Source organism: Falco cherrug, chromosome 4 (assembly GCF_023634085.1).
Source record: "Falco cherrug isolate bFalChe1 chromosome 4, bFalChe1.pri, whole genome shotgun sequence".
Taxonomy (NCBI): domain Eukaryota; kingdom Metazoa; phylum Chordata; class Aves; order Falconiformes; family Falconidae; genus Falco; species Falco cherrug.
Genome location: NC_073700.1, coordinates 69552241 through 69577252, shown reverse-complemented (window position 1 = coordinate 69577252; position 25012 = coordinate 69552241). Strand labels below are relative to the sequence as shown.

Here is a 25012-nt window from a genome sequence, read left to right as displayed (position 1 = left end):
AAAAACGGATGCCCACCACATACATAAACACGATGTCCAGAAAAATAATGGGTTATAAAGAACATCCTCTCTTCTTCAGCAACAGATACTGCTGAAGTGATTTTAAAAAAATACATTGCTTTGTGGGTCACAGGGTGCAACCGCAACTGAAAAAATGTTCAGTGGTCTTTTAGTTAAAGGAATGGAATCAACACTATTGCTGAACCAGGAGATAGCTACAGAAAAAATGTGTGATTTTTTTAAACTATCTGAGCACAGCAAAGAAACTAGACCCAATATTAATCAGACATATATGCATAACTACCTCTTCCCTCAGTTACGTTAATTATATTTTGGAATATGGTTATTAAAGTAATTGAAAAATAATTTTTCAGATGGAAGTGCTTCAAGCATAAAGTAACATGAATGGCAACTGAGACATCTGGATATGCTCAGATATATAAAGGTAAAAAATTCAAATATGACATTAGAAGAGAAAAACTCCTATTCACAGTATAATTGCACATGCAAATTCACTGGTGAAGTCTGCATGGTACTTTTTCACAATGTTAAAATTATGATGGCAGGAGGAAATAAAGTTAATTTGAAGAAACTTCCCAGTTCTTCTTATATTTATTATATATCTGGTCTTTTCTATTAAGTATGTAGATTTTAATAACCTGAATCTTTCAACAAAACAACTTTAACACAGTTTGAGTTATGTGTATCCACAGTACTTTATGTTTTCACACTAGTTCCACACTAATTCACTTGCTGCATTTTTGTTGTTGCTGAAGGCTGATCACTGTGGCAAGGCAAACTGGATTGTGACTTTTTAAGAAGAGAGGGGAAAAAAAGGAAATAACCTAATGGATTTCCTGGACTAAGCCTAAGCCTAAGCACGTCTGCCTACGCAATGTGCCAATACTACTAAATCCTTAGAAATCAGGAGCATTAAGAAAAACTTCAGCACTCTCATAAAAGGAAAAGAGATCAAACTCTTTTCACTAGCTTCTTCCAGGGGCTGTATGGGTGTGTCTTCTTTTCTGAAACACAAGAAAGTTATCCTAAGAGGGAAAGCTTTTCCACAGAACTCTTTAAAAATATAGGTTAAAACAGTAAAGAAGAGAAAGCTAAAGCATTTCTCTTGCAATCACAATAATTCTTTGATCTTTATTCCATTATCATCATGGATTTTATCCAAATAACAATAGCTTATGAGCCACAGAATACACAACACAAGGTGTGTTTAGGTTACCAGTTAAATGCATATTTTTGAAAAGCTTTTAAACATGTGTGAAACATGCTGAAGCAGAAAAATAAACAACTGTGCAATGTAACAGGTGTTTTTAATGTTTCTTTATTAAAGGAACCTGAAGCTAAAAACAATCTGCCACTTACAGTTCAGAGCAAAGCTACTGATACACAGACACCTTCTTTGCATTGGCTTCTCTCAGGAAGTTGTTGAGAACAGCTACGTACAGTACAGAATTAAATTTTTCTCACTTATTACAGCATGTAAATTATCAAACTGCTTCAAACATGATGTATAAGGGAAGGAAGGAATCTAGAGTCTACGGTATTCCTATGTCAAAACCATTCCTATGGTTTTCTGTTTCCCTCTATTTTTTTTTCTTTTTTTATACAAGTCTTCTCCAACATGGCCAGCTCTGTATTCTTAGAAGACAATGCAAGGTTACAGAGTCTCAAATTAGACATGCTACAAAAACCAAATCATACCTGAATAATTGTCTGACTAGCATTAAACTTTTGTGCTTAATGAGGTTTAATTAAGAATATATGCACAGGAGAGCACCATGTTATTTTTTTATTTGTTTGTGTCCCATAGGATACCATGCAGAAATTGAAACCTGCCTGGCATTGTTCTGTCATGACTAAAATTCAGCACATTGAACAGGTTAGTTCTATGGCTACATGACATACCAAAAACATGAATGACATCTTCCAATTTCAAGATGCACGGTGTCTTGCAAAGGCTCATTTCGCACCAGCATTCTAACTTGGCACATTCTGAGAGTTAAAACTTCTGTTTGGAAGAGGCAGTAATGAACTGCTAGAAATGTACTATCATACAACATACAATTTCAGCTGAAATTTTTTAATTGTGGAATTGTATCAAAATAATACTTTCAGTTTTGCAGCAGTGTATCTGAGCAGGACTACAGGGATACTTAAGTCATTAAAATTCTGTAAAATAATCTTCACACACAAAACGGCACTTTTGAATGATCTTATGTAACACAGTGAAGTACATGAATTGTAGTGGGTAGGAAGATGGACTGAGTGAAGAAAAGATGCATGCACAATGAGACTTGAGGCAAACAAATTATTAGTCAAAAGGTATCATGTGGTAAATTTAATACTTTAAAAAGGTAATAACTTTAAAAGCCCCCTACTTCACATTTTAGGTAAGAGTTCTCAGTTCTGTAAATATTAATCAGTATCTCTAGAGTAAACGCCTTATATTGAGTTGAAAGAAACACAGGTCAGTCAACTGTTCTTCTGGGAGATGCTTAAGGGAGTGTAGTCAACCTTCTGCTTCACTGAGCTTTCAGATCTTCAGGTGAGGATGTTACTGCTTCAGACTCTGTATTTTGCTTTGCCATGATCATTGATAACACATATGTGCTGAAAAAAAATTGAACACTGATTGCAACAGCATATTTGATTACATTATTAATGAATTGTTCAGAAATAATTTTGCTTGACCAATCTAGTGACCTTGTAATTACCCCTTCCTTTCCAAAGACCTGGAATTGAATTCCGATTTCACTTTCTAGCTACAGTAAGTTCTCCCGCTTGCAATTCTCAGCTTTCAGGTCTGCCCCTGGGAGTACCACAGGAAGCAAAGGCAAGACTCAGGGCTTTTATCAATCATTATCCTTCTGTGAAAAGGGGCAGGCAACATAGCAGTAAAAGTCCAAACCTGTCTGAACTGTAGCTGTGTTTCGTTTTTTACTGCTGTGTCTGCACATACCGGGAATGGTGGACCTGTGAAGTCCTAGGCTCACAGAAGATGGAAGTGTAGCAGAGGTACGACAGGGGAAGAGATGAAGAACTGTTCACAGCACTGAGTAGTGACTCCTTTGGATTATTTGAGGTTTTTCAGGGACTACACTCACTGAAAGGGTCCCAGCAATGACATTAAGGCCCCAGGGAGGAGGCAAATTATGGGGTATTTAAGACACCCTGGAAAAGTACAACAGCAATTTTTTAACTTTTTTTTTTTTTTTTTAGGAAACTTACATTTAGATCTCTGAAGTGCTCGTTGTAGTCTAAGGCATAACCCACCACAAATAAATCTGGAATTTCAAATCCATAGTCTGTATTGAGACAAACAAGAAACACTATCAACACAAGATCAGTGGCAGTTATATAGCCCTTAAATTCATGTGTTTGTTCTCTGACAAACAGAGTACAGATATATGCAGTCAGTTTTGGTTATGTTACTTTTGACTCAGAAGTCAAGGTCAGCGGTAGCCCTATAAGCAGTTCCTGCTCATAGACCATTTGTGACAGGGATGTGAACAGTCAGTGGAGAGTAGGAGAGTTCTGGACAGTTATCACTGGCACAACAGGCACACTGCAGAAGGAAGCCAAAATCAGAGCTGAAAAATTCTGCCTATGTTTGGAAGCTCTATTGGTACATGTGTATGATGACAACTGTCCAGTATCACGCTAATGACAAAAAAAAAAAAGTAATATTATAATTCAGAAGTAACTTTGAGGGATTTATATATTTTCTTCTGCGAACAGCAAAAGCTATTTTGCATATTATGCTACCAAAACATGTCAAATGTTTCTTAAATTAAAGCAAAGCCCCAACCTTGTGAAGACTCATGCACAAGCTTAACAAAGCAAATGCATGCAGTGTAGCTGAATCATACAACTCACACACTGGAAGTTAAGTATAGGTATGTATCTTTTTGAGTGTGAAGGTCTGCACAGTATCAGCACTACGTAAATCAAGTTAGACCCTTTCCAAATTTTTCACTAAGTAACTAGAGAAAAACACAACCTTAGGGACACAAAAATAGGTCAGCATACAAAATTTTACACATATACAAGTAATGTATTTACTCAATTGTTAAAAATTGTGGGTAACAGACACTTTGGAATCATAAATTTGGGTGAGGATATCACTGCCAGTGATTTACAAGAGAGATCTCTGATGTTTTATAAAATCCATCACACTATGAATAAACAAGGACAAAACCTTTCATTTTACAAGGTACTGCATAAAAATATTAAGCTACCTTTCACAAAGTAATTTTACTGTATTTTTTTATATGTTTAACATTACTGAATCCAGTCATACATTTTTATCTATTGGATTAACTTCTATATGTTAAAAATACCACTGTATAAGAAGTTGTACAACAAAGTGTTTCAATCACAGTTCAGATTTGGCTTAAACCACAGGGCCATGCCCAACACTGAGCAAATTTTGCTTCATAAAGTTTCCGTCTCTCCCACATCCCAAATCAAGACCCTTCATGCTGCCTCCCCGTACTCACCTACCTACTGTCCTACCCTCCTCCCCAGCTCAGCTGACCAGAGCCTTCTTCAGTAGTCAACATAAGTCAATCTCTTCTAGACAGTTCCGATGCTTTTCAGTATTTAGCCACATATACCTGTTATTACATCATTTATTCTAATAAGTCTAAAATGGCAACAGCTCGGTATAGCTCCATTTATGGCTTCATCACAGCACAGTAAGTAGATATACCAGTAACTCAGAGAGAAGAGATGCTGGTGTGACACAAACAAAGAGCAGCAGGAGGAAGTTTAAAAAGCCCAATTTAACTTTTGCTTTTTGGGGGTGGGATTTCATTGTAATATCATTGTTTACCCTTTAAACAATAACACTTCTCAAAAAATAACAAAAAGTGTTATTTTATTATAAAAGTGTAAACCTTGTGAATAACTGGGTCACAATAAAACACCTTTCATGTTCAGATGGAATCCTGCAGCTCCTCCAAAGAGATGCACTGAGGAAGGAAAAGGAAGAAATGGACTTTCTCCGCTATATAGTTTGCCAGAGACAGAAGATAAAAACACCTTTCATGGATAAAATTAAACCCTTTCATAACTTCCCTATAAAGTTAGTACTCTGCAGAAAACATCAGACTATAAGGAGGCTAGGCTTTCTAAACTAAACCACAATTACACAAATCCTCCCATTGCATCCCATAGTCCCATTGACAACTGGTATTTTACAATGCTTCTAGCAGTCCATAGAATGATATGCAAATGGTAGAGTAGTGGTAAACTTTTGTACTGTCATGTACTGATCTTCACAACAACACTTACAATCTGGTCTGTACCCATCAGGCTGAGACGTTCTTTTCACCAACAAACTGTAATTAAAAACAAAATAAAACTCATGTAACCCTAGATATTTATCTGAGTAACAGGCATTAAAACTATTCCCTTTATCAAAAAAAACTTCCGAGCTATGTGAATCACCATTCTCATTCTGCCTCTCCTCCTGACACTGTCCTGATGGCAGGGAAAAGATGGGTGTGTTCCCCTTCAAAGTCCATCAGTGCCAGGCTTGAAATGGCTGAAGGGTCATTGCCACTGCAGAACAATACAAAAGCATTTCCTACCCTTTCCTCCGCCCCCCTGTTAGTGACTCAGGCAGCTCCTCCGCAGAGCTCCCCATGCGATACTGCAGCATCAAATTAAAGCAGGATCTTGGAATGGGAACCTCCACTAGAAAGTATGTTGGGCTAAACTAATTCATTACTAAGTTTTGCGACGGTTTTACTCACCTTGCCACTTTAATCATTTTTGGCTTGTATTTTTCTATATTATTAAGCAGAACCTTCATAGTCCTTCCAGTTCCAACAATATCCTCACAAAACATGAAAAACAGAATAGGTAAGAAACAAAGGAAAGCTGAAAACAGGAAATGTGGACAATGACTGAGCAGTTCCACCTTCTTATTCTGTGGAAATTCTGTATTTTTCCCAGCGTATTGTGAGCCACATCAAAAAAAGGTCATAATTTCTACTCATAAAATCACCAGTTAAAGGACTGTCCACTTCCTCTTGAAAATATTTGTGTTTTCAGTACTTGGGATGTAACACGGGACCGGAGATGCCTTACTGGGCACTGCAAGGATGCAGGGATCAGACTTTTCGTATTCTGCTCAAGACTACATTATGTCAACATCTCTCCATGTGGGGGCCAAATCTGCCCTACTTGTGTTTTATTAGTCCAGTACAAATGAGAATTCTCTAGGGCTGCTGTACCCAACCTGACCTGAATATCAGTAGATAGCTGGCTACAAAACTGACCATGAGATGGAGAGCAGCTGTTGATGCCGAACTCTGTGGGTGTGGATTTTGTATTAGCAACACCTTGTCTCTGCCCCTCAGCTATCTAAAAGCATTAACAAAATTTGCTGCGGACATTTTTCATTTCTGTTACAGCAGTTAGCATTAGCAAATACGGAGCTCCTAGCAGCTATTCAGGTAACCAGCCATCTCTGAGGCTGATGACTTTTTTCCCCTCCTTTGCTAAGAAAAGACATTCCAACATTTATGCATTTCCTTCATTACACTGTCCAGCTTATTTCCCACACCAGCAGTCCGGGCCTGAAATGCCAGTCAGATCCTGAGGTGCTCTCTAACCTTCCCAATTGCTTTTCCAACATTTTAAGAGGATCACATACGTTAATTAAGAGAGAATTTGCAGCACCAGTGAGGAAACACATTCTTTTCCTCTACTGCTGATTTACATCAGTAACATATCTGTGATGGGCCCTCCCCAGGGGACACTGCAGGATGCAGTGCTGAGGAGCAGGAGCCATGGGACTTGACAGAATGACTGACATTCTCAACCAGTGTGTGAACAACCCTGAAGTTGTAAAGCATGTGCAGGGCTACGCTACTATTTCAAAGTCACGCAACTGAGAAGTGCAGGACATCACTGCAGTTGATCCATTGTCCTCCAAGGAAAAGAACAACTTGCAGAACAGGCGTTGATGAAACCATAGAAAAAAGCCAAATCAAATTACACAGAAACAAAGACTCCTGGGTATCACAGGAGAGTACCAATTAGAGCAGCAGCAATCTAGTTTGGTCTGTCATACAATTGCAAAAACACTGAGAAGTCATTAAGCAAATCGACCCCTCTCCCTCTTCACCGCTTCCCAGCTAAAGAAGTGTAAACACAGACAGGTTTTAGAAATCAAACACACTGACTTGACTATGTGACTTTAGCCAAGTACAATATGATATAAGCACCCAGCTTACCTCCACGATTAGAACGTTCTGAAAGAAACAAACAAAAAAAAGGAATACAATTACACAATATTCACAGACTTAAAGAAACAAATGTTTGAAAAGGCAAAATGAAGATAGATAGGTCCCTGCACATATGTACAACACGGTAGGACACAAGGGGTTTCCTGTTTCATTTCTGTGCCCTGAAAAAGAGCCAGCCATAAGAGCAAGCCCTGCAGGCAGGGGCTACGACTTCATTCAGCTCTGTCTAGATTATCTTCTTTGCGCAAGAATGGATGTAGCTTCAGAAAATAAAATTAGATGGAAGAAATCCAAATGGGATGAGCTTCGCTTCATTCCAGTGCGTCTAGCTGTGTACTAGTGTACCCTACAGTTCACTACAATACTATTTCCAATGTTAATATGAGACTACAGCAGTAATATTCTTACTCTGAAATAAACGCACTTCCACCCCCCAGAAATCTCACAGTGAAGGGTTACAGGCCGAGTTGTATCACTCATTCTCATACTGTGAAGCACCCTCTTTCTCTTCAAATCCTGCTGCTGAGATCAGTAGTATTACTTGAAGAGAAGGGGAGCGGTCCAGCCTTACAGGCTGATGTCAAGCCTTACAGGCTGATCTTTTTGCTGAAATGGTTCATCGCTGTTCCAGGAATCATAATATCTAAGGTGACTTCTGCTCTTCTATTAAAAGCAGTAATAAGAAGTAATCTCCCTATTGGAAGAAATAAAAATGTATTTATTAGTGGGCATTATCATATGCATGTTCAAAGGGATGGACTCTTACAACCTTGGATTAAGATCTACTTTCTGAGGTGAAACCTGCAATTGCACAAGGAAAGCCATTTCACAAATACCTGTATCTATCTATGTATAGGTCTTACACGCATGTGCACATTGTACATGCCACAAAACCTTAAGACAGTTTTATATCCATGCAGTATTCACCAGACTAGCTTACATTCCACTTCCTTTCTATCAGGCTTCTTCGCTTTCTACACACATAATGTGGGGACTGTCTGATTTCCTTTTCCAACACAGAATCCCAAGACAGAGTTCTGAGAACGACTCAAACACCACAGAGGAGTGTGTGAAGGGAGTATGTTCATGAACAACACACCTTTGACAGTTTCATTAAATTATATGTACATTTAAAAAAAATCTTCAAAACAGAAATTATTAATATAGATTATCCGTATTTATATTCATACTGCAGTTCCTCCTAACAATTACAGTGATTGGTAGGAAGACACAGCATGCTTCACGCACCAACTGCTGCAGAAACATGTTACCACACACTGTATTATACCTGGATGCTTCTGAAATGGCAAAACACTTGGTAAAGGTGTGGAGGGAACTCCCGGTGGTAGCTCAGCAGATGTCAGCAATGGAGATATCGCTCAAGAAAGCCACTAATTTAGACTGAGCTCCAGTGGAATGTGTGTTAATCTTGGAGGGTGGCTCCTTTTTGGTGTTTTCATAACAGGTTTCACTGGTGGTTATCCTGCTTGGCACTCCTGACTTTCAACCTCTCAGCTGCTGACACAAACAACTCTGGATCTGAAAGACCTAGTCCTGTGGAGGTAAAAAGTCAAAGGCCTCTTAACAACAGAAGTCCACAGATGTCCTGTCTCTAGAATTTTCTTCCTTTGAGAAAGAATGGAAGTATGTCAGTCCTCTAGATAAGATGAAGAAGTTAAAACCACATTCAGGAGAAGCTTATGACAGGTGTGCAGGGACACATTTTCTTGAAGGAAGCCATTTGAATCCAAAAAGGGTTTGGCTCTCATCTGGCTTCCTGGATGAAGTCATAACTAGGAAAAACACTTCCAAAGTCTAGCCCAGGACACCTGGGTCTGAGGCATAAGCAAATCACTTGATTCAGTCAGTGGGCATCTGAAGATTATGTGCAGGAGTAATGGTTTAACTATCCCTCAGGGAACTTGCACAGCTGGTGGTACACGTAAATATTTATATGTGTACATATACATACACACATATATGTATATATGATATAGGGAGAGAGCAGAAGAGTTGACAAGGAAAGAACCTCAGCAGAACTGAAGACGGAGACGAACTCTTTTCATATGTGCAATCAGTACAGGATGACTGCGAGTGGCACCTGGCAAGAGAGGCTGACCTGACATCAGCCTGACATCCTGGCCCATTCTGCCAGCTTTCTGCATCTCCTGCTGCTCTTCATACCGTTGACACAGACTTTCTTCCCAAAGGAAAAGCAAAGATCTTCTAGTGACAAGACCTACCCAGCAGCTATGGCATAAGATGGGACATACCCAAACTGACATGGCAGAGGGCTGCAAAGTCCTGCATTAGCAGACTGTGTCAGGGTGCAGCAAAGGCTGGTGGCTCCCCGAGTGGAAGGTAGCCATGTGTGGAGTGCAGTGACACAGCTGGCAGAGCAGGGGCCTTGCCAGCCAGGGCCCAGCCCCGCAGTGCCCCAGCGAGGCGAGCGGGCAGACCCAAGTCTTGTCCAACCAAGGGTGCAAAGCATCAGGTGAGTTCATGGTGACCACGCAGATCTGAGGTCAAGCTGACATGTCAATCCACAGGTTGGGATCAGGTCCAGTGAGAGTAATCATGATCAGATACAGCCTCCTGGTCTTCAGGCAGGTCCACAGCAATGAGACAGGTCCAAGGTTAACTGGGAAGTCAGTCTGTGAGTTAGGGTATAGATTAACTTCTATAGTAACGTACAGGCATGGCTGTATCTGAGCTGAAGTTCAGTACCCATACAGCATAGCTCAAGCATGGACTAAAAGCCCAGGGCTGAGCTGAACTGAGGTTCCTGTGCCCACAGGTGTGAGTAGAGGCCCCAGGTGACACAGGTCATGGCCACTAAGGCCTATTAGTGCACAAAGGGCTGTGACTGATTGAGAGAAAAGCGTAGTCCTGAGATGTTTTGTTGGTAGATGAATATGTTTCCTTGCTACCACAGCTGCTTCAGCTATCCTGTAAAGAGCAGCAATAGGGATTCTCTTGCTTATTCACAAGTGGAAATCATAAAATTAGACAGAATGAGAGGCAGCAGCCTCCCTGGCCAGGGAATCAGGATTAAACCAACAGGGAAGAGCAGACCTTACTAGCTGTGAGAAAAAAATCACAAGACATTTATAGAAAATAGGGCTGAGGAGACCATGAAATGTCATCAAGACTGTTCTGTTGGCCTGAAGAATCAACCTAAAACTATCCCTTGTGATACCTGATTTACCTGTTCTTGAACCTGATGAGTACTTCAGAACTTCCCTGGGCAATGTCTCAGTGCCTCATTATCTAAGAGCAAAAATACAATCAGAAAACTTCTGTTGCTATTTGATCTGAACTTGTTTTGCAGTGGACACGGAAAAAGCTTTATTTTCTTCTCTTTTTAACTTTTTTATATTTGAAGATAGCTGTATTTCCTCAGTTTCCTTTTCTTCAGATTAAACAGCCCCTATTTATTCAACATTTTCTCTTAAGTTATATTTTCTCAATTTCTGATCATCCTTTTGCTCTCCTCTGGAACCTGTCCAGTTGGTCAGAATCCTTCTCTAGCTGTAGTGCCTCAAACCAGAGAGAAGCCTTTTCCAGTGGCAAGAAGAACAAAAGAACCACTTTGTATGCTTTACAAATAATCGTCCTTCCTATATATTCCAGTACAACAGTTACGCTTTTTATAAAGGTACGCTGTTGTCTCATGTGCAACTTGTGATCCACCTATCATCTCTAGTTCAGAACTCACTTGCGTTTATGCAAAAGATTACTTCTATATAAACACAGAAGTTAGTATTCATTTTTATTGTCATTACATGTCATTCTGTGAACCAAATTCTTAAAATAATTTTTTAAGGTCACAGTACTATCTTGTAGTATTTCTCCAGGTAGTCTCACTAGCATTAAATGCTAATTCTATCTTTTCAATCATGAATTAAATATTATATAGTCCCTGGAGAACATGCTTTAATGTATCCAGTCTGACAGTGAAGCATAATTAACTGTTTTTTGAGAACAGCTTTCCAGCCAGTCATACATCTGTCTAATAGAAACTTAATCTTGTCTACATTTCCTTATCACAAATGACTCACATGAAGGAAAGAAGATTTAACATGGATCCAGACATGCCTGAAGGGTTTGTCTGGCCACAAGAGTGATAGTCACCTGCGCGTGACTTCAGCTGAAGTTTAAGATCTCATGTTTATTGACTAACTTGAGAAGGAAGAATATCAGTAGGCCCTGAAATTGTCTGACCAACACTCTTTTATATTTGCCTCTTCTCCTCAGAGTCAAGGAGTCCAACAGTTGCAAATATATACACTGGGAAGTTTGGTCCTTTGAAAGTCCCTTTAATCAGGCAGTTGTCTAGGTCAGGAAACAGATTCTGTTTTGTATTATGCACAGGCTCATTATTTCCAAAACATCGATGAAGATTTTCTGTATGTAAGGACTTTGTAGTGGAAAAGCCACTATAAAATATATAGATATGAAAACATTTGGTATATATAAATAAACGGGCATCCTGATCGTTGAGAGATACATTAATCCCTGCTTTGATTAGGCTGAAGTCGTCATGTTTAACTTTTGCTTATGGCTGAAGGTATTTAAAATGGTTTGCCATCCTCTGGTACCAGAAACTGTCACCTACAAAATGAGATGATGTGCTGGGAAACTGACTGTATTATTGTCTATCCCCTACTTTCTCCTGTTGAAGCAGGCTACTGATAGAAGGGTTCCAGAAAAGAGATGGCATAGCATCCATGAGCAGCCAAGAAGTGCTTTGATATACAGTATCCAAGTCTAGTCAGTAGTGATGTGTAACTAAAACTGGTTGAAATAGATTAGGTTATCCTTGATTAGATGGATAGACTTTGTGACTGCACATGGACATTTGCACTGAGCAGAAATAGTATTAGTGGTGTGAACTGAATCTACACAAAAATAAAATCTGTGCTCTCATATTCTTTTTTAGACAGTAGTAGAAATGGTTCATAGCCGCATGTCTTGGGACATCTTGAAAAAGCAGGTTTTTGACAATATTAGTACTGTGTAAAATGAAGAAGAAATAATTTCTAACCCCTGCATTCCATGGGACTTTGTCTCCCACGTTAGAGAGACACATTTTCACTTATATAATAAATTTCCATGTATCTGTGTAAATTTTTTAATAATGGACTGAAAACCTGCAAAAAATTGAACATCTGTAGTTTACTGATTTTCAAAGCCACATGAGCTTACACACAGCAAGAAAGTAGGTTGTTGTTATAATACATGTAAGAAAAATCTTGACTCGTAATAAGCTGAAAAATACTCTGGCACTGAGTCAATACATTTCTATTGTTTACCTTCCCACGGGTCAGTAATAAATGGAACAACGTCAGCTAAGAAAACCAAGCAAAGTAATCAGATCACGCATGCCTCCTGCCTGACAGTAGTAAGTGTTATGGAAAATATTTTTCACCTCCCTGGAAAAGAATAACAATTTCTCTAGATTTTGATTTTACGTTCCATTCAGAAGACTGATTTCAAAGAAAAATTGCTACAAAACAGAAGTGCTTCGAAATTAGCACTGAATAAGAATTTGAGGGAAAGGCTACCTTTGATTTAACATAAACCATAACATTTTAACAAGGTAAAATGCTAATTTGCAAATTTAGACAGGGAGATTATTTCCTGGAAAGCAGAAACTCTTCTTAAGTAATTAAATAAACAACCATACTTAATGCAATACTACAGCTAAGAGGACAAACACAGCCCTTGCACATATAGCAAGAAAATTGAGTAGGTAAACAAAGAAGGTATCTTCTCCTTAAATGTTTCATCATAAAAGCCATAACATACATTTTTTAAAAAAGCTGTTTAAAAATACCCTGAAAGAACTCAATACTGGGAAAAGAATAATGATTTGAGACCTGGAAAAAACACCTTACAGTGTAGTAACGTTTGTGGCAGGAAGTAATAGCTTTTATTTAATTAACAGGCCAGTTCCCAGTGGGAGAACATTTTTCACAAAAGAACTCTGACCTTTCAGCCCACAACCTCAAAGAGACCACAAAATACCTTCAACAGTTGAGCCTGGGAACAAAAATTCAGAACCGCTGTATGCACTAGAAATCATGGACTCAATAAAATACTGGCTTTACAGCACATTACAATCTTCCACTGCAGCTGACCTCCAACTTATTAATCAGTGTTCCACAGCTGATAATTTGCTCTCTTATTTCAGCTCAGAGGAATTCTTAACACTTTTATTTGCCCCTTTGGTCATAGGGCAGGCAATCATGTAGGGCACTCACTGTTTTCTCCAAAACTGATTACCACATTAGGTTAAAACTAGGAATTTCTACAAAGCTGTACTTAGCTTGAAGCTTGCTGATTCTGTTCAGACCTACAGAAGGATCTACATGCTTGAAATTTTGTTTCTTCCAACTATATCATCTGCCTAGTATTAATTTCCTGTTATTAATTCTACCTTCAAACCTTGTCTCATTTACATCCTATGGTATGCTAGTACTTTACAGCAGCTCCCAATTAGTATTAGTTTATGTAAAAAAAGCTTAAGTAATGACTGGATGATAGGCAAATATGCAACCATATGGCAATATAAATTTGATAACGGCAAGCTGCTCAATCTCGCAGACAAAGGTATTAAAAAAGGCAACAGTGAAAGGAAAAAGCTATCCAAATTCAGAAGGGAAAATTAGGTTCACCATTTTAGTAGTGATGACAGTTGAGTGTTAGTAAAATGTGTCTGAAGTATGGAAGCTTTTCTAAATCAAAATAGTTGGTAGCTCAAAAGCTACCTCTTCTGCTGTACACACAGTGAAGAAATTATCATTTGGGACCCTTCAATCTAATTACCCAGAAGTTCAGACAAGAAAATAATGGTGCTTTTGGACCTTAAAATATAGGAACCTCTGAAAAAAAATGTTTGTGATCACAACAAATAAATGTAGTAAGAAAAAAAAATTAACGTGGCAAGATTTGCAGAATTTTTTAAGGAAGGAATTAAAAAAGGCAGATTTACCTGTCTTGTACAGCTCATTACAGGTAAGCAGGTAGCAAGTTTGAAAGACAGAACTTCTGCACATGCTACTTAAATTAGAAACTCCTGGCTATAGGATCTTGTTGGACTACAGGTGTGATTGGAGTTACAAAGAGATGATACAGACATGGATAACATTTCTAGTACTAGATGTATTCAAAAAGATAGTTCAGATATAAACTGGATTTTGGAAGTCTCTGTTCTTTCTGTGTTTCATATATCCTTTCCCTAACAAAATACCAGTTGTCTGGTGCTGAAGACCTGACACAAGCCTAGACAAGCCTTCATCCTATTTATTATAGTGGTAATGGTGGTCTTACAAGTGGAGAAAATACATGGAAATTGGGAACGATGGAAATACTTTCATTTTTGAGTCCCCATCAGTGTCCTGTGTTCCTTCTTCTCTCCTTCTTGGACAGAATTATTCTTAAATTACTTGGCGATACATATAACATATTACTACACCAGTTTATAAAGTATGCATGAATACAAAGTTGCTGGAAAAGGTGAGTTCTTTTATACATCTGGTTCTACAGATGAAGGCGTAATCACAAAAAATACAAAAGTACAAAAAAAAAAAAAAAGACACATCCCCTTTTTACCTATCTCTATTTCTTTTTCTTTCTCTTTTTTTCTTTTTTTTTTTTGGGGGGGTGGGTGGAGGTAGAAGGCTACAAAATAGAGTATTTTCATTCCCTTTAGTTCAATTTCCATTCAGAAGTCTGCATTTTCAGTTAGATTATTTCTAAAGACACCTTCATTTTCATTTGTACTCCATAGCATCAGAAATACATAAATCGATAATGTGATTCTTCAAACTGAATTGTTAACGGGTTATCAGCTTACTCACCACACATGCAGTACTTGCTTTCTTAGCATTGTATTTGGGGAAACTCAGGTTCTACTGTTTAAACAAGACATTTTATGACAACTTGTTAGGCTTGAAGAAGCAGTGCCATAAGGCTTGAAGAATCATCAGCAAACAAAGGTTAAACAATAACGCACCGAGTTTCAGTGAAAAGGTCCAAAGGAAGCGACAAGGACTGCTGTTAGAAGTGAAATCATTTTATGGTATGCACAGGAATGAAATCCACATATATTAAGACTTCATCAAGATGTTAGAAAATAATATGAAAGACTTGTGAAATTAGACATCTAAATGGGAGGTTTCTACAGGGTTCTTTAAAAGGTCACGAATGTCCGATTTTAACCTTTTGTGCTGGGCTGATCCGTATCTTATGGCATTCCTGAAAGGACAGACATCTCAAAAACATTGGTTTTTTAGACACTCAGTTTGGTCAGTGTCAGCTGTTGATGGGAGCAACCTGGGCAGTGCATTAACAGTCTGTATTATACAGACACCAGCTACTTAAAACTCTGTAAAACTAGTTCAGTATCTCCAAGAGTTAACAGAGCGGAGGACATGACGGAGGGCATGATGATATGCTCTCACTGACGTTTTGTTCTTAGAGAGCATTGTGCTGAATGCTGTACATGCACATGTTCTGCTTGCAGCCATCTTTACAGCATGCTTCTGTTGTGCATAAGAAGTAGAGAAAATTACCATACTCAATCTAAAGGTAATGCAGGAATGGATCACTGTCTCCAATCTCTTACCTGAAGAAAAAAGTGTAATATTCTGATCATCTGGAATTGGAAGAGGATTTTCTGGACACAGGTGAAACCAAAAGTTATGGACACGTATGATATAGAAGCAAGTAGACAGTGGGTGAGCAAAGCCCATGTGAAAAATGGGATAGGAAGGCTAGGAAGTTTTTTTTTGTACTTTGCTTCCTCAGAACAACAACAACAAAAGAAAATAATGGTGAACAATAGAACAGATTACCTAAGAAGCAAAGAAAGGTGATTGACTTTGGGGAAGAAAAAAAAAAACATAACTGCTTTTTTCTGTGGAAAAAGCAGTTAAGGATGGCAACTGTCAGAAGAGTAGACGGTATAAAATCTAAATGAGAAAAAAAGGAAAACCAAAAGTGACTAAAGATGGCAGTTAAGATACTGAACATGTGGAATGTGTCAAGACACATAAAATCAACATTTGAAAAGACGAAAAAAGCAAGGCTGCACATCTGATAGGAAGGCAGTAAGATGTAGAGATGAGTGGGGGACATGACTATTGAAAAAGTGTATAGTGGCTTTTGTATACCTTTACTGTCATATAAATAGTCTCTCATGTACATGATAGTCTAAAGAAAAAAAATTATTTTTTCTGCAAATTTATGGGCATTATTCCAGAAAGGAATGCATACAGGGAGAGAAAACACATTAGTCAAGGCAGTGCATACTGAAAGATAAAGAAAAAATAAGTATTGAACCAAGAGAATTCTCAGACACAAACTTGAAATTGTGGAGACTATAGTATGTATTTTAAATCTAGAGAATAAAACCTTGTGTTATACAGCTATCAAATACTGAAATGTTAATGTATTTTGAAGAATGATAGAGAGACAGCTCTCAGAACTGTTGTTAGAACCTATGGCATGCAGAGAAAATGGTTTAGTAAATTAAGAGAAGAAATGAGAGGCATAAGAAAAGAAAGTGAGATTGCATTATGTTCCTGGAACATCTTCCCATATGACAAGTGGGGCAAGAAAATGGTAGACAGTGGTAGATCTAAAATCAATTTAGATGAGACACATAAAGGAAGTTTGGAGATTTTATAGTACAAATCCTGCCAGACGGAAGTGAGGAGTGCTGCATGGTAGATATCTTCCTCTGAATGAAATCTCTTTCTGATATGAGCTGATAAGTCATTTTAGAAGAATATTAGAGTAGTGATGGGAGTGCTCAAACTAGCAGAATGAAGTGCGGAAAGAATACAAGACGTTCATTTTCTTTTGTTCTTGATCGCTATTTATCACCTTCTACACTTTTCTGAAAATGCCAAAATCATTGTTTGTCAACAAGATGTACTCAATATGAACAAGGGAAACAGCCCTTCATAAAGAACATAAACATTGACCCATATTACAGATAGATGTAATATCAGAAATTCACTGCTCAATAATTGTATCATACTAAGTACATAACTACTTTAATTAGTTCTTCTTAAGCCAACAAATGAAAATTATTTTGTTCACATTCTATGTTATGTAGAAATAGTGATAATGCCAAGAATATATGGATCTCATTTTGACATCAATTACATTATGCAATTGTAATAAGTAATTGCAAAATGATAAAAACTTAAGTTTATGATATTGTCTAACTGGTCTTATTTGCAAAGAGACAAGGTAAAGTGGTATAGGAGCTTTTTTGAAAGGTTACAGGACATGTTACATATAGAGTGATATACAGAATGATTCCGCTCAGTAGAGACTTTGGACTATGTAACTAGCTGCAAAGTTCCTGGGACAAAACATAGACACATACAAGTGTAAGACGTAAATGGCAGCGATAACTTACAACTCTGGTACAGCTGAATGTACTGAAGTTTCTCGATGTTTTAAAATTTACTTTGTTTAAATGCCACGAATATTTTAAAATGTGTTAAAATTTTTTACAGTATTATACAGTATGATTACAGTATTAACCCTAAACAGGGCTATATTATTTGTTCTTTCACCTCACTGCGTGAATTTTTATAGCCATCTTGCTTTGAAACAGTGCCTCCAGTTTTCTGGATAGTTATTCACTATCTCCCCATTTGCAAAATTAATTCCTCTTTACAAACATGAATGATAATTTTTACCCAATGATCATTTCAGCTTTAAAGCAATTGAAAACTAAGCAGCTACTTAACTATGAAATCAGCTAGGGAGAAATTTTATGTTCACCACTTTTGTCATTGGAGATTTTGAAATTATATTTTTCTGCATAGAAATGAATAGTTACAAAGCATTAGAATCTTATGCTATATCAAGACTCATTCTTTAAGCACGTTTATTCATGGTTCATGTCATGGAAATCTTTATTCTTGCCTCTATGGCCTTCTTCAAAGAAGAAGAATTTCAAATTGTGCATGATTTTCTTCAAGCAACAGTTTGGGTCTGTATGCTAACTTCTCTCTCAGAATATTTCTCTTTTTCATGGTTTGGGTCATTATAAATTTTTTCCAGGATTGTAATATTTTTATGAACAAAAGCATATTGTAGAGAAGTACAGAGCAGATATTCTTCCTTCTGAAGAGCTATTAGCCTTAACAGCCTCTTTTTAATTAGCTTTTAATTTTTTTTCCTTTCTTTAAGCTTTCTCAGAAAAAAATATTGTTACAGAACAGCATGTTCATGAACATACTCAGTAATCTTTTTTTCCAATAATAAGTAATACATGGAAATGCTTTATTTGTTCACTAAGATTATAGGCTAGCTGACATTCCAGGTATTATTACTTAATGAAGAGCACTTTAAGATCAAAATCTCAGAATCCTTTGTCTCCGGGTTTCAAAACTGTTTATATTATTGATGCTTTTAAACTTTACAGAAACTTCAGGGAACTTACATTTCGAACCCATGCTGGCACTTTTGAAAACACTTCCATGATCATTAAGTTAATGGGACTTAACCTGGCATATTAATTTTTCAATACAATTACAATATTTTCTTAATAAGTACTCCAAGCAGGCAGAAGAAGCACCCAACTTGCTCAAAAGCAGGAATTTGAATTCTATCAGTAAGTCTTCCACTAATGCACTCAGTGACTTAGAATGGTTACTAAAGCCAGCAGTTTTAAAAGCCAGCAGCTAAACTAAGGTACTAAAAAACACTTCAAGGAAAGATTTACATTGACCGTAGGAGGCTCTGAATCAGTCCACAAATGGCTGATTAGTAAAATGTGCTGAATACTTGCACTAATTGCTTAAGTCAACAACAGATGGAGGAGCTGGCATCCATGGACATAACACCACTCCTTCATATATCCAACTTTAGATGTGTAAGTAAGAACATTTCAGCTCAAGCTTCGCATCCCATCTTTTTGATCAGTAAAATAAGTCTTAAGGAAACCCCATTCTCACCTGTTATAGTGAATATGCTATTAATTATTCACACATCATCTCTGTCACAGAAAACCATACATACAACCAACCACTGAAGATGCCCTTTCAGCATGTCTGTTCCCTGGGCAGTCCCAGCCCTCCCTTCCTGCTCTGCTGCAGCCTCTGCACACCCAGCTTCCAGCACTGGGCTCCCTTCCTGACCAGCAACTACCTTCGGTCCCAAACCAGCCCCTTCTTGCCTACCCAAAATCCCAGTCTCCTCACCAGCAATCTTAAACTGTATCGCTCTTCAGTTTTTTCCTCAAGTATCCGCTAGCCTTCCAACAGCCAAATTATATGTCCTGTTCCATACGTGGCAACGGGAGGGTCGTGCCAAGGAGAAAAAGGTCACTGGGTATTTCAGTGTCAGAGAACAATTTACTCCTTTTTTGGAAAGAACAGAAATACTTGGGGTGAAGTTTTCCTTCTCCCTCATACACATCAGGACGCACACACATACACAAAAGTACTGCGAAGGAAAACAGTGTTTTGCCTCAGTGAATTCAAATATACTAGAAAGATCATGTCTGGAAAATATATTAATAACTGAAACCATTCATCAAGAAAACTTGGGATTAGAAGATAAGGAAGGGGAGCTGGGCCTGGAAGCTGAGAAAGTGTTTGGGCTATCTGGGAAAGAGAAATGTTAGGTAAGATGAAGAGGTGCACTGCTAGTTCTGCCCGTGAGGTAGAGAAACATATGCAAAATCATAGAAAAACAGGTAGCTCCAGTGTGTGAATATTAGAAAGTAGCAAATGAATTAGTATTTCCCAAGAAGATGAATAACACTTTAGTGATAATCTGGAAACACCCAGCAGGAGTATTTAGAAGTGCAAATTGATGACATATGTATCACTAAAATATTCTGAGTATTACAGCATTTTTTTCATATAAGTTCTAGTTGGATCAAAACCTATTTAGTATTAAGGAACTAATTAAAGTTGTTTTTCTCTTCTTTTTCTTGTGTGCAATAGTACAACAAAACAAGGAAGTTTGCTAGTGCAACATTTGAGTGCTCTGAAGAAACTGATACTGTTTAGTGCTAGCTAATAGAAGAGTAACTGCACATATAGTACAAATAACAGGCTACGTACTATGTTGCCTTGATGTGTAAGTAAAGAATCAATTTTTGACTGTTTTCCACATAGACCATTTGCCTAATGAAATCAGCCTTCCTTCTTCTTCAAAGTACTGCTTTGTACTGCCATGGCTAGATGAAAATAGCCTTTTCACTGACTCAAACCCTCTCTCATTACCACAACGTTCAAGCACAGTGCAAAGCAAATTCAGTCATACAGCCAGCCTGATTAGCTGAGTCAAAGGTTCCACAACCAAACTCTGTGCAGTCTGCAAAATTGTATTAAACTCCTCATATGCTGAATTCAACAGGGATACCCTATGTGCAGTTTACTTGCATGCACCCATTGAAGGCAGAAAAAACAAGGCTCCAAGACATAAGCTCAGAAGAAGCAATTTTGCCCACGATCTCACTGATGGTACATGTGTAACTATTGGGAAATCCCTACACTGGGACCGAGGAGCTACATTCCAACCTTTCTGGGCAGCTGCAAACTGAGAGCAATGGCATTACAGCAATTTAATAATAAATTTCTTTGATTCCACTATTAGTATCTGACAGTCCATGTGCAAAATTACACAGCTTTTCTCAAGTGTTTTTAGTGTTTCTTAAATTTAAAATTAACAAACCTTCCCAGTCAGCTTTGAAAGATCATCTCCTCCCATTATCTGCATATCTTGCATAGACTGATCATTCTGAAAGAAGAAAGACCAAACTTTGAAATTGGACATAACTGTATAAAATAAAAGTATAAACATGTTAATTTTTTCTGATCTTTCACAGTCTTGGTTACCAATATTTTTTAATGCTCATTAGTATTGGTGTTTGACAAAACCACACTCTCACTTGTTCCTGTGGCTTCTATCATCTCCTGCTTGTACTTAAGCTAACGTCAGGCTCCAGGTTTTACTGAACTAGAAAAAGTCACACCTTTCTTTTTAAAATAAATAATGTTCCCTTGCTTGCTATTTCTTAATATGATAAGCATTGAGTAATGTATTTGTCCCTTTCACAAAGGGAGGATGGGAACATCCCAACACTTGACCAAACACCTGTAACCACATTCTTTTTTTGGAACAGTCTTTAGAAACACAGACAAAATGTGCTTACATCTGTCACTCACACAGAGAACTGGGCTATTTTTGAAGAAATTCACTCAATATTTTTTTCCAGGGAAAAAAGTTTTGCAAAATTATCAACTGTTGCCAAGAATAGTTTCAGTGTTCTATACAGTTTCAAGAGGGTTTTTTTTTTTTTTGCCTTATCAACTAACTCAAAGATAAAAATCCTTGAGGTCAATTTTGTAATATTAAATACTGCCAATCAGGTCATACTAATGCAACAGAACAGTATTTGATTATCCAATTAGAAAAGGTGTTTTTAAAAAAAAAACAAACAGTAAAAGTTCTTGATTCGATAAATTTGTTTTACAGGCATTTCTTGTTGAAATTCATTCTGATGGAAAATTCTCAACCAGCTCTAGTTCAAATTCACTGTCAGCAGCACGCAAAGTCAAGATCACATAAGGGAGACACAGGGAAGCCCTGTTTTTAAGGGAAGACAATAGAGGCCTTAAAGAAGGTAGCAAATTAAAAAATATAGTCATGGCAAGGCTACATGAACTTTCCAGAGAATGGAAGACCAAAACTAAGTATAGTTAATGTGTGCAAATTGGTGAGTGTGCTAATCTAACCTCCCTACCCACAGGAAGACAGTGTTACTTCAATTTTAATAATAGCTGTAGTACCACAATGTGACACTGCAGTTTACTAGTAACATCAAGAAGCTTTATTATTACAAACAACTGACAAAAATGCAGTGCTTGAATACTTGGCTTTGATTTCATAAATCAAGTGCTCTGATGGATAAATAATGGCACGGCAGGACTTGTAAGTTAGGTGAGGATATACTGGGCTAAGGGGTTTATAGCTGTTCTTCCCCTCAAAAAGCAGCACCAGCAGAGGTAGCACGCACATGCCTGCCATGCAGCACGGTTACAGCTGCACGCCCGTGCAGATGGAAGCTGCATCTGCCCACGCTCACAGCCCAGGTGGCAGAAGTCCAGGGACTCTCAAGGAACCTTTGCAGCCGCTTGATCACAAGAAATTTGACAACCCCAGGAACTATTTGTGGTCCCCATGGGAATGGACTCTCTAAATTAACACAGCCTTCCTGAGTAACTGTAAGTAAAGGTTGCAGAATTCCCCAGATGACAATTTATCCAGGTTTGCATAGTGCAGACCCACCAAAAGGCTCCCTTTTTACTCAGACTCCAATTCTCAAAAAACTCTCACACCACAGCTTTGTAAGAGGTCCTTAGCAGTCATTGCTTTAAATGACAGTTTTTACTTTGCCTTTACTTTTTCTGCGCTGGATCAAGGAGCTTTAGATCCTTTCCATGCTGCCCTGATTCATTTCCTGGGAAACACAGCTAGAGCAGGAATAAAGGTTACATCCCATATGTTTTCCAAAAGAAGTTCCAGTATTTCTCTTATTTTTGTGAAGAAAAGCAGAAAGAAAAAAAGAAGAAAACCCTACCAGCAAAGCAAGCAACTGATTTCCTCAAAAGATAATTTTAAAACTAAATAAAAAGTAGAGATAAAGAAGATTTTGAGTTCAGGCTTAAAATGAAAAGCCTTTTGTTGTACAGCAAGACAGGTCACTTCAAAAATCAGGGACATATTCAGGTCAAGACTATTATAAGACTATGAAAAGCACACAGTTTCTAGTATTTACCATGGCATGTGTAACCAAGGCACTGACAAAATATTTTTTCATTTCCAAATGAGAAAGTCTGGAATTTCATTAACAACCAACACACAAGAATTACTGAAGAGGCAGTTTGTCCTTAGTTGCCAGTGAAAAAGACAGGGTAAAAAAAAAGGTGAGGTGCAATGAATTTATTTATTTTTAACTAAAGAAAAAATCTTTTCCAGCAGTTTTCACAGCAGCACTGTTTCCTTTGCATTTGGTATTTCTGGCTCCAGCTGAAAGGAAGATGCTGAAATAGCATCTTCATTGTTGGCAAGCAGTTAAGCAAACACAAAAGCCACTGAGTGCTGCGGGATCACAGCATCTGTCAATCTGCATATTCATACATTGGCTGTTGTGACACAACTGCACACAATTATGAAAATCCTTGTGTTCTGACTGGGGAACGATCACTGTCAGAGGACAGGGCTAAGTATTCACTGTGCCTAAAAACCATGTAGAAAAATCCAGCTCAGAGCCCTCCAGCCAAGGTGCTTTCAAGAAATACAAAGAAATTACTTGCATCACACAGTAGAGTAACTCCCTTGCAAAAAAAAATCCGTATCACTGATTTTAATGCCATTATAACTATCTCTACACTCATCAATTAACTCATATTGTAAAATACATACCTGCCAAATGGCAGGACTCAACACCACGATGTCACATTACCATAATCATAATGTTCATTTAGATAACGTGCACGCTATGGTTGCCATAGGAACCTCTCAATGCTTTTTCCTGAGTTCTCAGTTTATAATCTCAAAATAACACTGCACTAAATGTTAAGTGTAAAGTACAATAAATGTCAGGAAAGAAATAAAATCTGTTTCATTCAGTACCAATTACTGTCAATTCAGAACTGTTTGTTTAATTTTCATGGTCTCAAGTCATTCAGGACTTTTTTTTCCGTTTGGGAGTTGTTCCATACCTTGACAAAACTGGTATGATTGAGTCTCTAGGACTTCTTATAAATGCAGAGACATGAATTAAAGGTTCACTTTCCATCACCCAAAGTTCCTCAATACTTGCTTCCTAGCACCCCTAAACCCTATCAATATAATTTTTGCTGTTAAACGCTTGACACTGAATATAATGTCCCAGATAGAGACATATCAAAATCACGTTTTTGATTAACGCAGCACAAAATTTACTGCAGCTGTTTCTAACAAGACATGACACACTGTGTTGCACGCCTACACCTCATCCCAAGCTATATTTAATATTGCATTTCTGATTTTTTTCTGGGTTTAATAAATCTGCATTTTCCAGAATAAATCTCAGTTTCTTTGGTTTTACTTGCTGTGTTGTGCTTTTTCACCTGTTCATCTTCGGTTTGTAATTTTATTTCTTTCATACCTTGTCAATATACATCTTCAGATCCTATGAATACTTGATGAATGAAAGCAAGAATGTTACCATTTCCACCTCCATTTTTCACAGCATGCAAGGTAAAACTGACTTTCTATGTTCAATGGATGTATAGATATTTAAATTCCATCTATACTAAGTCATGTCTTTTGAACTGGGTGGGGCACAAAATTATTACAACTCTTTTACATCTCCTGAGATCAACACTTGGACATAGTTCAAGTTACAAGTGAAATGAGTTGGGTGGTCTCAGGAAAATTTATTACAAACAGCATTGCTCATCTGAAAATTGCACCAAACTGTGAACATCTGTTACTATTCCAAAGAAACAGAATCTGGAGTGCATTAATACTGGGCTCAGTGAAACAAAAATTCTTTAATCATGGCAAAAAAGTAGCTTTAACATAACAGTTTAAATGCATAACTAAATCACAGAAAATGGACACCAGGTCATTATCACATATCTAGTTACTATAGTCTGCAGAGTTCATATGGAATTTCTTTGAAAAAAACACGATTACCTTTT

At 37.7% G+C, this 25012-nt stretch overlaps 1 protein-coding gene across 2 annotated transcripts in view; it reads right to left on the bottom strand.

The window, feature by feature from the left end:
* Positions 1–1323: 1323 nt before the first annotated feature.
* Positions 1324–25012, bottom strand: part of PRTFDC1 (phosphoribosyl transferase domain containing 1) — a 49151-nt gene continuing 25462 nt past the window's right edge. The window contains exons 4-9 of one of the 2 annotated variants that reach the window (XM_055706991.1): positions 20994–21059; positions 7266–7283; positions 5778–5860; positions 5314–5360; positions 3247–3323; positions 1324–2628 (exon numbers count right to left, since the gene is read on the bottom strand). In XM_055706991.1, the coding sequence (XP_055562966.1) occupies positions 2581–2628; positions 3247–3323; positions 5314–5360; positions 5778–5860; positions 7266–7283; positions 20994–21059 (339 nt within the window). In that variant the 3' untranslated portion in view covers positions 1324–2580. The remainder of the gene's footprint in view (positions 2629–3246; positions 3324–5313; positions 5361–5777; positions 5861–7265; positions 7284–20993; positions 21060–25012) is intronic. The other variant, XM_055706992.1, reaches the window with a different exon arrangement.